We start from the raw sequence: 13,461 nt of genomic DNA, 5'->3' as shown, positions 1-13,461 counted from the left end.
ATAATAAGTTACTATATTATATAGCTATATATATATTATATTATTAAAATATAATATAGCTATATACAGTAACTTATTATAATTTGAATGTCTCCAGACCTCTCTTTGCAGAGCCTGACGTCGCAGGCCCGTCCTCATATCCCCACTCATCTCCAACCCACTAACATCAGACCAAAACTAATAAATGTAAACAAAGTGGGGCTCTTTTGACCAGAGGTCGCCGTTTTGAAGGCATCGCAGATTCTACTTTAAAAAAATAATTAATTTATCAACTTAATTTACTCTGCCACTCGCTCGTTCGTCCTCCGTTGCCAGGCACTCACGAGACGCTGCAGCAACACATCATCGTCTACAACCCCCTGGCGTGGAACATCACCACCTTCATCAACCTCACGGTCACTTTCCCCATGGCGGTCGTCTTCGATGACAACGGGCTGCCAGTTTCGGCGCAGGTGGTGTATCTTTCTGTGCAGTTTGCCTCTTTATACGCTTTATACAATGTGATTTACATGTCTTTTCAGAAGTACAGTGTTAAAAACACAGAATTCAAGGACTGGACTTAAAGAAGTCTTCGTACCACACATTGAATTTGGCCAGGTCTTGCTCGAAAAAGAGATCTTTGATCTCAAGTGACTACCTGGTAAAATAAAGGTTAAAAAAAATCAAGAATCAAGAGGTTTATTTGTCGCATACATACCAGGGCATACAGTGAAATGCGGGTGGTCATGCCCGCATTGATTGTGCAATAATACAATAATAAAAATAGGCATAGAAAAAAAGAAAATAGATAAGACACAAGATATGCATGATAAAAAAAAAGACATGCTAAGTTCCTGAGAAACTGGTTCCTATGTACACTACTACCTGTATACAATATAGGGATGCACGATATAGGGATGCACGATAATTATCGGGTCGATAATTATCGGGCTGATATCTGCAATTATGACGTCATCCCGATAAACCCGATAAAATTATTTAAACTTTTTTCTTTTCATGTCAACGTTCACACGCACAATATATGCTTACTTAGGATTTGACTTGATTCAACAACAAAGCTGTCGGGGGCCGGGGCAATGGCAAGCCGAAAACGGTCGAAAATGTGGTTATTTAAGTTTGGATATTTTTTTTTATATATAACTGAGGTAGGTAGATTAAATTTTTAGAGACTAAAGTACCGAAAAAAGGTACCATTTACATTTACATTTACATTTAGTCATTTAGCTGACGCTTTTATCCAAAGCGACTTACAAGTTCTGTACGACAAGCCATCAGGAAGGGCACAACTCTATCAGCTGAGCAACAATGTTCATCAAAGTGTTGAGTGCTACAGTGTAGGTTAGTTTATTAGGACAAGTGCATGACAGTACGGTTAGTTAGGGTTAGATTTTTTTTTTTTTTTTTTTTTTTTTTTTTTTTTTTAATTCAGATAATGGTTGAAGAAGTGCGTCTTTAGTCGACGGCGAAAGATTGGACGTGATTCGGCTGTCCTAACTGGGGTGGGTAGTTCATTCCACCATTGTGGGGCAAGGACTGAGAATAGGCGACTTCTCTTTGATGACCCTCCCGGAGCTTGGATAGGAGTAGGTCTGAGGCGGCCAGAAGATGCAGAGCGTAGGGGTCTTGAGGGTGTGTAGTTAGAGACCATTGACCGGAGGTAGGCGGGAGCGGTTCCCTTTGCCGCACGGTATGCTAGGTCGAGGGCCTTGAAGCGGATTCGTGCAGCAATGGGGAGCCAGTGCAGGTCCCTAAGAAGTGGGGTGACATGGGCCGACTTCGGTAGGTTTGAGATCAGGCGGGCCGCTGCGTTCTGAATGAGTTGAAGAGGCTTAGTGGCAGTGGCCGGGAGGCCAGCGAGCAGTGCATTGCAGTAGTCGAGGCGGGAGATGACTGTTGATTGGACGAGGAGTTGGGTGGCTTCTTTTGTCAGGAAGGGGCGTATCCTTCTGACGTTGCTCAGGAGGAATCGGCAGGTTCTGGTCGTCGCTGCGATGTGAGCAGAGAAGTTCAACTGGTCGTCGAGGACAACACCAAGGTTCTTGGCGGTCGGGGACGCAGTCACAGCTGCATTCTCGACTGTGATTGAAAGGTCGGTTAGGGGGGAGGATTTGGCCGGCAGGTGGAGCAATTCTGTTTTGCTTAGGTTCAGTTTGAGGTGGTTGGACGTCATCCAGGCTGAGATGTCGGACAGACAGGCCGAGATCCGCACAGAGACGTGGATATCTGAGGGAGGGAAGGAGAGGAAGAGTTGAGTATCGTCGGCATAACAATGGTAGGAGAAGCCATGAGACGTGATAATGTTACCCAGTGATTTAGTGTAGAGGGAGAAGAGAAGGGGTCCTAAAACCGAGCCCTGGGGGACACCCGTCCGCAGGGGGCGGGTGGCCGACAGGGTCCCTCTCCATGACACTTGGTAGGAGCGGTCATTGAGGTATGATGACAGCCATGTCAGCGCAGAGCCAGCCACTCCCATTCCTGCGAGGGCCGCAAGGAGGATCTGGTGGTTGACTGTGTCGAAGGCTGCAGATAGATCTAGGAGAATCAGGACAGAGGAGAGGCCTTTCGCTTTTGCTAAGTGAAGTGCCTCTGTGACCGCAATGAGGGCTGTCTCTGTGGAGTGACCAGTCCTGAAGCCTGACTGATTAGGGTCTAGGAGGTCATTCTGTAAGAGATAAGTAGTAAGTTGGTTGGATACAGCACGTTCAAGTGTTTTAGAAAGGAAGGAGAGAAGAGAGACAGGACGGTAGTTGCCTATGACAGTAGGGTTCAGGGTTGGTTTTTTTATGAGCGGCGTGACTCTGGCTTGTTTTAGGGAGGTGGGGACCACCCCCGAGTTGAGTGAGGAGTTGATGGTTGCAGTTAGGAATGGGAGGATGTCTGGTGCTATGGTCTGGAGGAGTGGGGAGGGTAGCTGGTCCAGCTGGCAAGTAGTCGGACGGTTTGACGTTACCAGTGTCAGGGTCTCTGCTTCTGTAATGGGAGAGAAAGATGACAGAGTGAAGGATGAGGTTCTCGATTCAGCATTTGGAATGGGTGGGGGTTGGGAGAAGGAGCTGCGGATGTTCTCCACTTTTTCCTCAAAGAAGATCGCAAAGTCTTCGGCAGAGAAAGATGAGGGAGGGGGGGGTGGGGGAGGAGGGAGGACATGGTAGCATGCAGTTTGCGAAGATTCTTGGCAGAGGCCTCGATCCTATGGTGGAAGAAAGAAGCTTTGGCATTAGTGATGGTTTTGGAGAATGTTAACAAGAGGTTGTGATATGTGTCGATGTCAGCAGTGAGGCGTGACTTTCTATACTTCCTTTCAGCTGCTCTCAGGACCTGTCTTTGTTCTCTCACTGGATCTGTCAGCCATGGACTGGGTGGGGAACGGCGGGCAGGTTTCTCAACGAGGGGACAGAGCTTGTCGAAGGAGGTTGCCAGGGCTGAAAGGAGGGTGGAGGTTGCCATCTCTGTGGAGAGAGCAGAGAAGGTGTCACTCAAAGGTAGAGCGGATAGTATGTCAGAGGAGAGGGTGGAGGGGGATAGGGAGGGCAGGTTGCGTCTGAGTGAGACTGTTTGAGTTGGGGTGAAGACCTTTCGGTTAAGCATGAGAGTTAGTGAGAAGGATATGAAGGAATGGTCAGATACATGTAGGGGAGTTACCGTGGTGTTAATGATGCTGGAGTTACGGGAAAATATGAGATCCAAGGAGTTGCCTGCTTTGTGGGTGGGAGGCATGGCAGTGGGAGTCAGGTCAAACGATTGTAGGAGGGAGACTACTATGACTGACTGAGATGAGTCAGGCAGGTTGAAGTCGCCCAGTAGAAGGAGAGGGGTACCATCTTCCGGTAAGGAGCTAAGAAGCATGTCCAGCTCATCTGTGAAGTGATCGAGCGGACCTGGAGGGCGGTAGAGTGTAACAATGGTGAGATTGAAAGGATTAGAGACAGATACTGCATGATATTCGAGAGAGGAGAGTGACAGTTCTGGGAGTGGTGTTACGTTTGTAGCCCATGAAGGAGATGTCATGAGGGCAGTGCCTCCACCCCGTCTGGAAGGTCGAGGTGTGTGAGTGAAGTTATAGTTTGTAGATAATGCTGCAGGTGTTGATGAGTTATTGGGGGTTATCCAGGTCTCAGTTAGAGCCAGGAGCTGCAGATTTAGACTATGGGCGTAGGCAGTAATGAAGTCAGCTTTCTTGACTGCTGATTGACAATTCCATAAGCCTCCCCGTACTGTGACAGGTGTATTAGTGGCTGTAGGAGGGTAGGAGAGATTAGCCGGGTTACTAGCAAACTGTCGTGGATGGGTAGAGTCAGTTCTGGAGGAGCAGATTGTGGATATAGGTATGAGACACATTGTATTGTCGAGAGTGGCAGGGAGGAAGTAGAGAAATAGCAGTGTGGGAGGGAAATATAGGATTATGGTGTACTTAGCACTGGGTGGATCGGTGGATCCCTCGGCGGTGAACTCCAGGATAACTCCTCCTCTTTGTCCCTCTTCGTTTCTCGACGCTTCGCTGACGCTACACCAGCAAGCCTTTAAATCACTATCACTAATTAGTGCTGTCTTAACACCTGGCCCTTAATGGGGGCACTTAACTAAACAAAATGGCCGTTTTAAACACGCCCCTTTAATCAAGTCAGCTGGTTCCTCACTTTTAAGATTCACTAATAAACTTAAAATGGCTTACCCTAGTTTTCAGTATAAAGCAATGTTTCTCAGTGAGAGTGTCCTGTCCTTCCTTAACAGAGCCCAGTACAGAGTGACTTCAACACAGTGTGGACCTCTGCTTTTAAACAGGGCAGGCTCTTAATGGCTCACTCAGCAAATCAGATGCTACTAGTAAACAGGAAACAGTCCCTTAATGGGGGCACTTAACTAAACAAAATGGCCGTTTTAAACACGCCCCTTTAATCAAGTCAGCTGGTTCCTCACTTTTAAGATTCACTAATAAACTTAAAATGGCTTACCCTAGTTTTCAGTATAGAGCAATGTTTCTCAGTGAGAGTGTCCTGTCCTTCCTTAACAGAGCCCAGTACAGAGTGACTTCAACACAGTGTGGACCTCTGCTTTTAAACAGGGCAGGCTCTTAATGGCTCACTCAGCAAATCAGATGCTACTAGTAAACAGGAAACAGTCCCTTAATGGGGGCACTTAACTAAACAAAATGGCCGTTTTAAACACGCCCCTTTAATCAAGTCAGCTGGTTCCTCACTTTTAAGATTCACTAATAAACTTAAAATGGCTTACCCTAGTTTTCAGTATAAAGCAATGTTTCTCAGTGAGAGTGTCCTGTCCTTCCTTAACAGAGCCCAGTACAGAGTGACTTCAACACAGTGTGGACCTCTGCTTTTAAACAGGGCAGGCTCTTAATGGCTCACTCAGCAAATCAGATGCTACTAGTAAACAGGAAACAGTCCCTTAATGGGGGCACTTAACTAAACAAAATGGCCGTTTTAAACACGCCCCTTTAATCAAGTCAGCTGGTTCCTCACTTTTAAGATTCACTAATAAACTTAAAATGGCTTACCCTAGTTTTCAGTATAGAGCAATGTTTCTCAGTGAGAGTGTCCTGTCCTTCCTTAACAGAGCCCAGTACAGAGTGGGTACCGGTATCGATTCACAGGTACCGGTACCGTATCGGTTCAAATGTGAACGGTACCCATCCCTACTGACAAAGCACAATACCTGTTGGTTTTTAGTTCACTCATTGTTCAGGGAAACACATTGTTAATGACATTGACGGATTGTGAATTTTGTGATTGACTCAAATTATATTTATTTGGAAAAATAAATATAGTCACTTTATTTGAAGAGTCAAAACTGTTCTCTTGGCTTTGTTTTGTTCATAGTAGTAACGCTCATGTCATGATAAATCTGGTTAGGTCAACACTACAGGAATATACATAAAAAAAAAAAGTATAATACAAATAATTTTAATATAATTAATTAATTAATAATTAATATATATATATATCGGTTATCGGTATCGACCTTGAGGAGCAGAAAGTTATCGGTATCGATATCGGGGTCAAAAAAATCAATATCGTGCACCCCTAATTTGAACTCTAAACTATACTATACAATACCTCCTTCCTTTAAAGTGACTTTTCCATTTTTAAAGTGACGTTTTGTTTAAAGTGATTGTTTTAGCATTGCAATGTAGTCATGCAGCGAACACACACATGCGATGGCCGACACGTAGGAAACACACATGGATTTTTTGGTGGGTGCCGATGACATTTCCACTCTGCGCTTGACTCATCCCTGCAGCCGGGCGCAGACCAAGTGCTCCTGTCTGTCTTCGTCAGGGACGCAACCGTGTTAGCGATATGTTCTGCACGTTTTTCCATTGGGTTTATCTCTTTCTGGAGGGGAAACCCTTGCAAACATGAGGAGAAAATGCAAAGTCCACACAGAAAGGCCCGGGAGATACCCCACCTGGGTACCTGCCAAGGGAGGGGGTAGCCTGGGTGTTTTCTCCAGAGGGAGGGGGTAGCCTGGGTGTTTTCTCCAGAGGGAGGGGGTAGCCTGGGTGTTTTCTCCAGAGGGAGGGGGTAGCCTGGGTGTTTTCTCCAGAGGGAGGGGGCAGAAATGGACCCCTCAATGCTTTGTCCCCAAATACAAAACCATTGCATGTTCTTGCATGTGTTTAATGGCGGCTATGCAGTGACAAACAATACTACATTTTCCAGTTGTCCTTTTTTTAATTTATTGTTTTTCTTTTTTTTTTTTTTAAATCTTTTTCCCCCTCCTTTTTCCTCCGTTTTTCTCCCATCCCAATGTTAGTCGACTCGTTATGCCAATTCCCAATCCCCTTCCTGGTCGCTGCACACCTACCCCCCACAGTCGGTCTGGGAGAGTGGAGGCTATCACGTGCTTCCTCCGACACACGTGTAGCCAATCAACCGCTTCTTTTCACCTGGCAGCGCGGACTCTCACTGAGAGGGTGTAACGTGTGGAAGGATCACACTACCCCCCTTAGATCCTTTCCTCGCTGAGCAGGCGCCCCGACCGAACTGTAGGAGTCGCTGTTTACCACGACCAGGACCCATCCACCAGCTTTCCCACCCCTAACACTGCCAATTGTGTTAGTATGAACGACCAGCCAAGCTGGTAGCAATGCCGAGAGCTGGGCTCGAACCCAGCGTCTCCTGCATTGGTGGCGAGCGCCTTGCCCACTACACCACCTCGCCGCCCTTCCAGTTGTCCTTTTAACACTTTGTGCGCCATTCGCGTCGTACAACCGGTTTCAAGTTCATGTGAATTCTGCCAGATCACGGCGTACAACGTTATTGTGATCATATTTCATATGTATGCCTTGTATGATGCTGTGGGACTCAGCACAACTCTGCAACGCTTCAACACTGCCACCTGGTGGATGATCGGCGAGTTGCCAAACCGGATATGCCTGTTGCATATCGGTGCGTCTCCTACATCCGTCCGGCCACTCGCATATCATCCCAGGACTCTAGCCACACACAGTGGATATGGATCGCTGCCATAACTCAATAATCCACATGATTTGGGCGTGTATTAGTATTATACAAACCGGAAATGGATCGCCTCGATCCCCATCAAATAACTGGGATCTGTTTGCTCCAGTATCATCGCCCCAACGGTAAGAGGAGGCTGCCGTGACTTTCAGCGTTTTTGTTTATCATTATCGATGCAAACTGCTCTGATCTATATATCACCCATACTACATGAAGCATTTAACGACGATCACGGAATTATAAACGACCCCCCCCCCCCCCCCCCGTTCACCCGCGCATGATCAGTCATAACGTTTAGGACCATGTACAGTTGAAATTTTTAATATAGCTTGGATCGGTATCAAACGGCATTTGATAATCTATATAATGCATTTATGCCTATATCTCACGTTCTAGGAATTACTGCAGAAAACGATAAAAACATATTTATATTCTAGACGGTATTTTTGTATGAATGTGTGAATGAAAAAGTAAAACGTTCCGACATCCTGAACGATAGATAATCGATGTTGAATGGGCCATAGTAATGTATTAGCAATACAATTAAAAAAGTTATAGCCCTGCAAAGAAGGTAAACATCTCCATAGACTTAGACTGGTGGCAGTGATCAAACATTGATGGATATAAGCGTGGCAGTTAAAAAAAATAAAAAAATCCAAAGAAATCTCTTGTGTCCGTAACAGATTCAGAGGACGGCGGAATCCAACACCACCTACGACCTCTTCATCGTGGTGGACCTGGGGGGTCTCCAGCACAGGAGATACCTAATCAAGTTCTCCGAGAAGCCGTGCTCCGGGGGGTCCAGGTGCCGCCTCACCCACGCGGCCAAAGTGGTGCCGTTCGAGCGGCTCGGCGTCGGAAACTGGTCTAAACCGGGGAGGAGGCTCCTGCCTGTGATGAACGACTGTTACAAGCTCATGTTCGACCAGAACACCAATCTGCTGCACAGCATCACCGACAAGTAAGGTTTTAGACCCAGGAGACATCAAATCAGCTAGCGCTGTTTGTGACATTAGTCATTACAATCCAGAGAGGGTGTGTAGTTAAATGTAGTAAGTTGGGATGTTTGGGTCTATGCCAGGCTAGGACTGTTAGATATTGGGTCTATACCAGGTAGAACAGTCGTCTGGTAATCCGGAGGTTCCCGGTCCTCCTGGGCAGCGTGTCGAAGTGTCCTTGAGCAAGACACTTAACCCCTAATTGCATGGTCTGCCATCGGTGTGTGAATGTGTGAGTGAATGGGTCAAATGTGAGGAACATAAATGTAGCCATTTATATTGGGTCTATACCAAGCTATAATTGTTGGATATTGGTACTGCACAAGTACAGTACAACGAAAATAACTTTGGCATCCAACCAGAGTGCAAATGTAACAGTAAAGTGCAATAGTAATATACAATGTACATGTGATTAAACTGGGTATAACATATATAAATTAGTACTACTGAGTAATAGTGCTCATCAGATGTATGTACAGAGTTGTATTGATATGATACACTCAATACTAGACATCCTATTGTCTTTTCTATCGATATCATCTTGTCATCACTCACTGACATTGTGACCCTTTGACCTACTTGTGACCTCCTGACCAGATTTAAAAACAGGAAAGTGAAGATGACTCAGGACTTCTGGGAGTACCGGGCTAACGGAGACGTGAAAGCCGGCCCCATCTCGGACAACTACGTCTTCAGCGCCAACGGTTCGGCCACGAGGGCCTACAAGGCCGTGAGGATGGAGATCGTTCCCGGCAAGATCGTGTCCGAGATCCGACAATACTTCTACAGGTGAGGGAAGAGCGGCCTCAAGTTACTGTCCACGTTTCAGTGTTTCTCTTTGTGTTTGAAATCTGTAAGTGAAGGAGAGTGCTGTTTCATCAAGCTTGTTGTCCCCTTGTATCTCTCTTCCTTCCTTCCTTCCTTCCTAAATGGTGAATGGTGCATTTATATAGCAGCTTTTATTTAATAAATTTGTTTTACTATTTTAAAGGTGACATGCATTATAAATGTCATTTTTCAGTCTCTAGCATTGTATTATAGTTCAAGTTTCAAGTTCAAGTTTCTTTAATAGTTGTCATACAGAAGTACAGAATACTTTTGTACAAAATGCTTCTTACTGTTGCGCTCCAGAGACTGTGCATGACAAGATAAGTATGAAATAAAAACATAGTAAAAATTAGAAGAAAAAAAAGAGGTCACAGTGTTCAGTTTAGACATATGTACAATGTTCGTAGACGTAGTTACCATACAATATACAATACTGTGCAGTGTACTAATATACAATACTATATAGTGCAAGGCATAAATGGACGAGGTGCAGTTTAGGTACAATTCACAGTAGGTGTACGAGTTGTAGTGCAAATCCTTTATCAATAAATATAAAGTGTAAGTGTGTTTGTGTGATCTAAAGTGTGGAGAGTGGGTGCTGCAGTGTGTTGTTTGTTTGAGTGAGTGTGTGTGTGCGTGTGGGTGTGTGTGCTGTGTGCATTTGATGGTTGTTGCATAGTGATTATTGTTCGTTTAGCGATTATTGTTCGTTTAGCAGCCTGATGGCCTGGGGATAGAAGCTCCTTCTGAGTCTTTCTGTGCTCGCCATAAGACTCCGGTATCGCTTGCCTGACGGCAGCAGTTCAAAGAGGCAGTTGTTCGGGTGGCTCGAGTCCTTAATAATTCTCTTAGCCTTCCCCTTGCACCGCTTGTTGTAAATGTTCTGGAGGGTGGGAAGCCCCCCTCTAATTGTGCGTTCGGCTGAACGTGTCACTCTTTGTAGTCTGCTACGGTCTTGTGCAGTGCTATTCCCAAACCAGGAGGTGATGTTGCCGGTCAGGATGCTCTCTATTGTACATGAGTAGAAGTTCCTAAGGATCTTCTGACTGACTTGGAACTTCCTTAGGCTCCTGAGGAAGTAGAGGCGTTGTCGTGCCTTCTTCACAACACTGTCAATGTGTGTGGTCCATGTCAAGTCCTCGGATATGTGGGCTCCGAGGTACTTGAAACTGTTCACTCTCTCAACTGGTGCCCCGTCGATGCTGAGGGGGCTGTAGTCCTTGACCCCCGACCTCCTGAAGTCCACAATCATCTCTTTTGTTTTGCTGACGTTCAGGGAGAGGCAGTTCTCCTGACACCACTGTGACAGGTTCTCTACCTCTTCCAGGTAGGCCCTTTCGTCGTTGGCAGAGATCAGGCCCACCACTACTGTGTCATCAGCAAATTTGATGATGGTGTTGTTGTTCCGCTGTGCTACGCAGTCATGTGTGTACAGGGAGTAGAGGAGGGGGCTCAGAACACAGCCCTGGGGGGCCCCTATGTTGAGCGTGATGGATGAGGAGGTGCAGTTGCCGGCTCTTACCACCTGGGGTCTGCCCGTCAGGAAGTCCAGGACCCACTGGCACAGGTCATAGTTCAAGCCCAGGTCCCTGAGCTTGGCTATGAGTTTGGAGGGGACTATGGTATTGAATGCTGAGCTGTAGTCGATGAACAGCATTCTCACATAGTTCCCCTTCCTCTTGTCCAGATGTGATGCTGCTGTGTGCAGCACATGGGCTATGGCGTCCTCCGTGGACCTGTTGGGGCGATATGCAAATTGCAGAGGGTCCAGGTTGATGGGGAGGGAGGAACAGATGTAGCCCTTCACTAGCTTCTCAAAGCACTTCATGGCTATGGAGGTGAGGGCTACAGGGCGGTAGTCGTTGAGGCAAGCGGGCGTAGATTTTTTGGGTACAGGGATGATGGTGGACTTCTTCAGACAGGTGGGGATGACGGCCTGTTCCAAGGACAGGTTGAAGATGTCAGTGAATACCGGGGCCAGTTGGTCGGCACAGACTTTTAGGACGCGGCCGGGGATGCCGTCCGGTCCTGCTGCCTTCCTGATATCCACTTTTTTAAAGATCCGTCTCACCTCATGCTCTGTTACCCTGAACACTGAGTCTCCATCAGCAGACCCCCCCCCCCCCATTGCCGTGGTTTGTAGGCTGGTGTTGTTATTCACAGCCTCAAACCTCGCATAGAAGGAGTTGAGATCATTTGCTAAGGAGATGTCACTGTTCAGTTTTAGTAATAGGAGTTAGTATCAATGTGTTTTTGTGTCGAAATACCATATTGGTGGATTGCTCTGATTCAGCTCAGATCATTTCCTGCTCCAGTAAATTAGGCCATCCTGATTTGAAGGCCTGAGTGACGTCGCTCAGGCTCTGGGTAGCAGACAGTGATGTGATTGGCTCTGTGGTTGTAGCTAATGCCCGCCCACAATCTACCTAGACTAGACAGCGAGTGGAAACCACTTCCTCATACTGCGGCAGATTGAAACCCGACACCTCTGCATAGATAGAGAGAGAGGGAGAGACAGAGAGAGAGAGAGGGAGACAGAGAGAGAGAGAGAGAGAGAGGGAGAGAGAGAGACCACTGTGCAAACACACGCGCAGGCCCCCCCCCCCCATTCGGGAGCACAAGCTGCCGCGCGGTGAAAGAAAAAAAGAAGAAGGGAGAGAGGGAGGGAGGAATGGAGGGAGGGAGAGAGGGGGCCTTATCAATAACAGCCTGTCGTTTCTCTCTCTCTCTCTCTCTCATTCTCTATCATTCTCTCTCTCTCTTTCTCTATCATTCTGTGTGTCTCTCTCTCTCTCTCTCTCTCTCTCTCTCTCTCTCTCTCTCTCTGTCTACCAGTCGCAGACTGTGTGGGCTGACTGTCACTCAAAGTGGTTATGGGCGGAGCCAGGCCATAACAGCTTGAAATCCTGAGGCTGAAAAATTATGGTTTTGAGTACTTGATTAGAAATATAAAACAATGCATTTTTTGGAAAAAAAACCCTTACAGATGTCTTCAATAGACTCACAGGAATTGTGTAAAGTTGCCCAAATAGTGCTAGGAATAGCAACGCATGTCCCCTTTAATACATTGTGTACATTTTAATTTGTACTTTGTTAGCTGTGACCAGCAGCTCTATAGACCCATTCGCTGTATACGCACGCATCACCGGAGCAGAAAGGAACGTAATCCTGGTCAGAACAATGGGGCGTCGGGGCAGACTACAATATATTTGCATTTGTTAGCCATGCTAGCGATCTAAACAATCAATCCATTCCTAAGCTAGATATGTAAAAGGTGAAAGACTCACACTCACAGCCATGCTGATTTGGCAAAATGACATTCAGCCATTTTCGTTTGAAACTACTTTTAGTCGGGGGAGTGTCATGGTTTCTCCATAGAGCGGAGCCCCATGTATTCTTTTAGCGCAGCAGATCGCGCAGGTCCAGGGCAACTTAGTCACATGACTCGGTTGGTATTGCTGATTGGCTCGAACACGGTATGTTTGTATACAGCGAATTAATGAATGAATGAAAACTTTATTTAACAGATTGCAGAATGGGTACAATACAGTACGGCTCAATACACACAATTGTTTTTTGATCCACTTTTTCTCCCATTTTCTATATTTTTCTCCCATCCCAATTTCGTATCATCCAATTCAACCCTCCCCTGTCACGAACGCTGTTTCTTGCCTCCCACAAGCCGGCTGCAATGTGGACTAAGTCATACATAGCACAAGTCCCCTCCGATACTCGAGGTAACAGCAGTCGCATCTTTTCACCTGCGCAGCTCGATCTCTCAGTGTCGAGGAGTAACGCGTGGGAGGCTCACGCTGCCCCCGACACTTCCTGATTCTACTGCGCAGGCGCACCAACCGACTTGTAGGAGTCGCTTGTTCACAACGCCCGATCCCCACCCTTCAGTTTCCCTCCCCGTAATACGGCCAATGTGTATTACTGCGGACGACCAGCTAAACTGAAAACAATGTGGAGAGCTGGATTCGAACACGCGAACCCAGCGTCTCCACATTGGTGGCGAGTGCCTTGCCCACTACACCACCTAGCCGCCCCCAATACACACAATTGTTAAGGGCATGCAGACCAGAGAAACGTTTGTCTTGTTTACATCAGGGTCCCCCATTTTCAATTCATAGTGACATTTATGACATACACAACAT

The 13,461-nt window shown here is 46.6% G+C and overlaps 1 protein-coding gene across 1 annotated transcript in view; it reads left to right on the top strand.

Moving 5' to 3' along the window:
• Window positions 1-13,461, top strand: part of man2b2 (mannosidase, alpha, class 2B, member 2) — a 63,501-nt gene that overhangs the window by 30,874 nt on the left and 19,166 nt on the right. The window contains exons 10-12 of the mRNA XM_084312208.1: window positions 316-452; window positions 8,162-8,439; window positions 9,074-9,265. Of these exons, the coding sequence (XP_084168334.1) occupies window positions 316-452; window positions 8,162-8,439; window positions 9,074-9,265 (607 nt within the window). The remainder of the gene's footprint in view (window positions 1-315; window positions 453-8,161; window positions 8,440-9,073; window positions 9,266-13,461) is intronic.

Source organism: Notolepis coatsorum (genome assembly GCF_963971535.1).
Source record: "Notolepis coatsorum genome assembly, chromosome: 4".
NCBI classification, from domain to species: Eukaryota; Metazoa; Chordata; class Actinopteri; order Aulopiformes; family Paralepididae; genus Notolepis; species Notolepis coatsorum.
The sequence above is the reverse complement of the archived record's forward strand: the minus strand, read 5'-3'. Positions and strand labels throughout refer to the sequence as shown.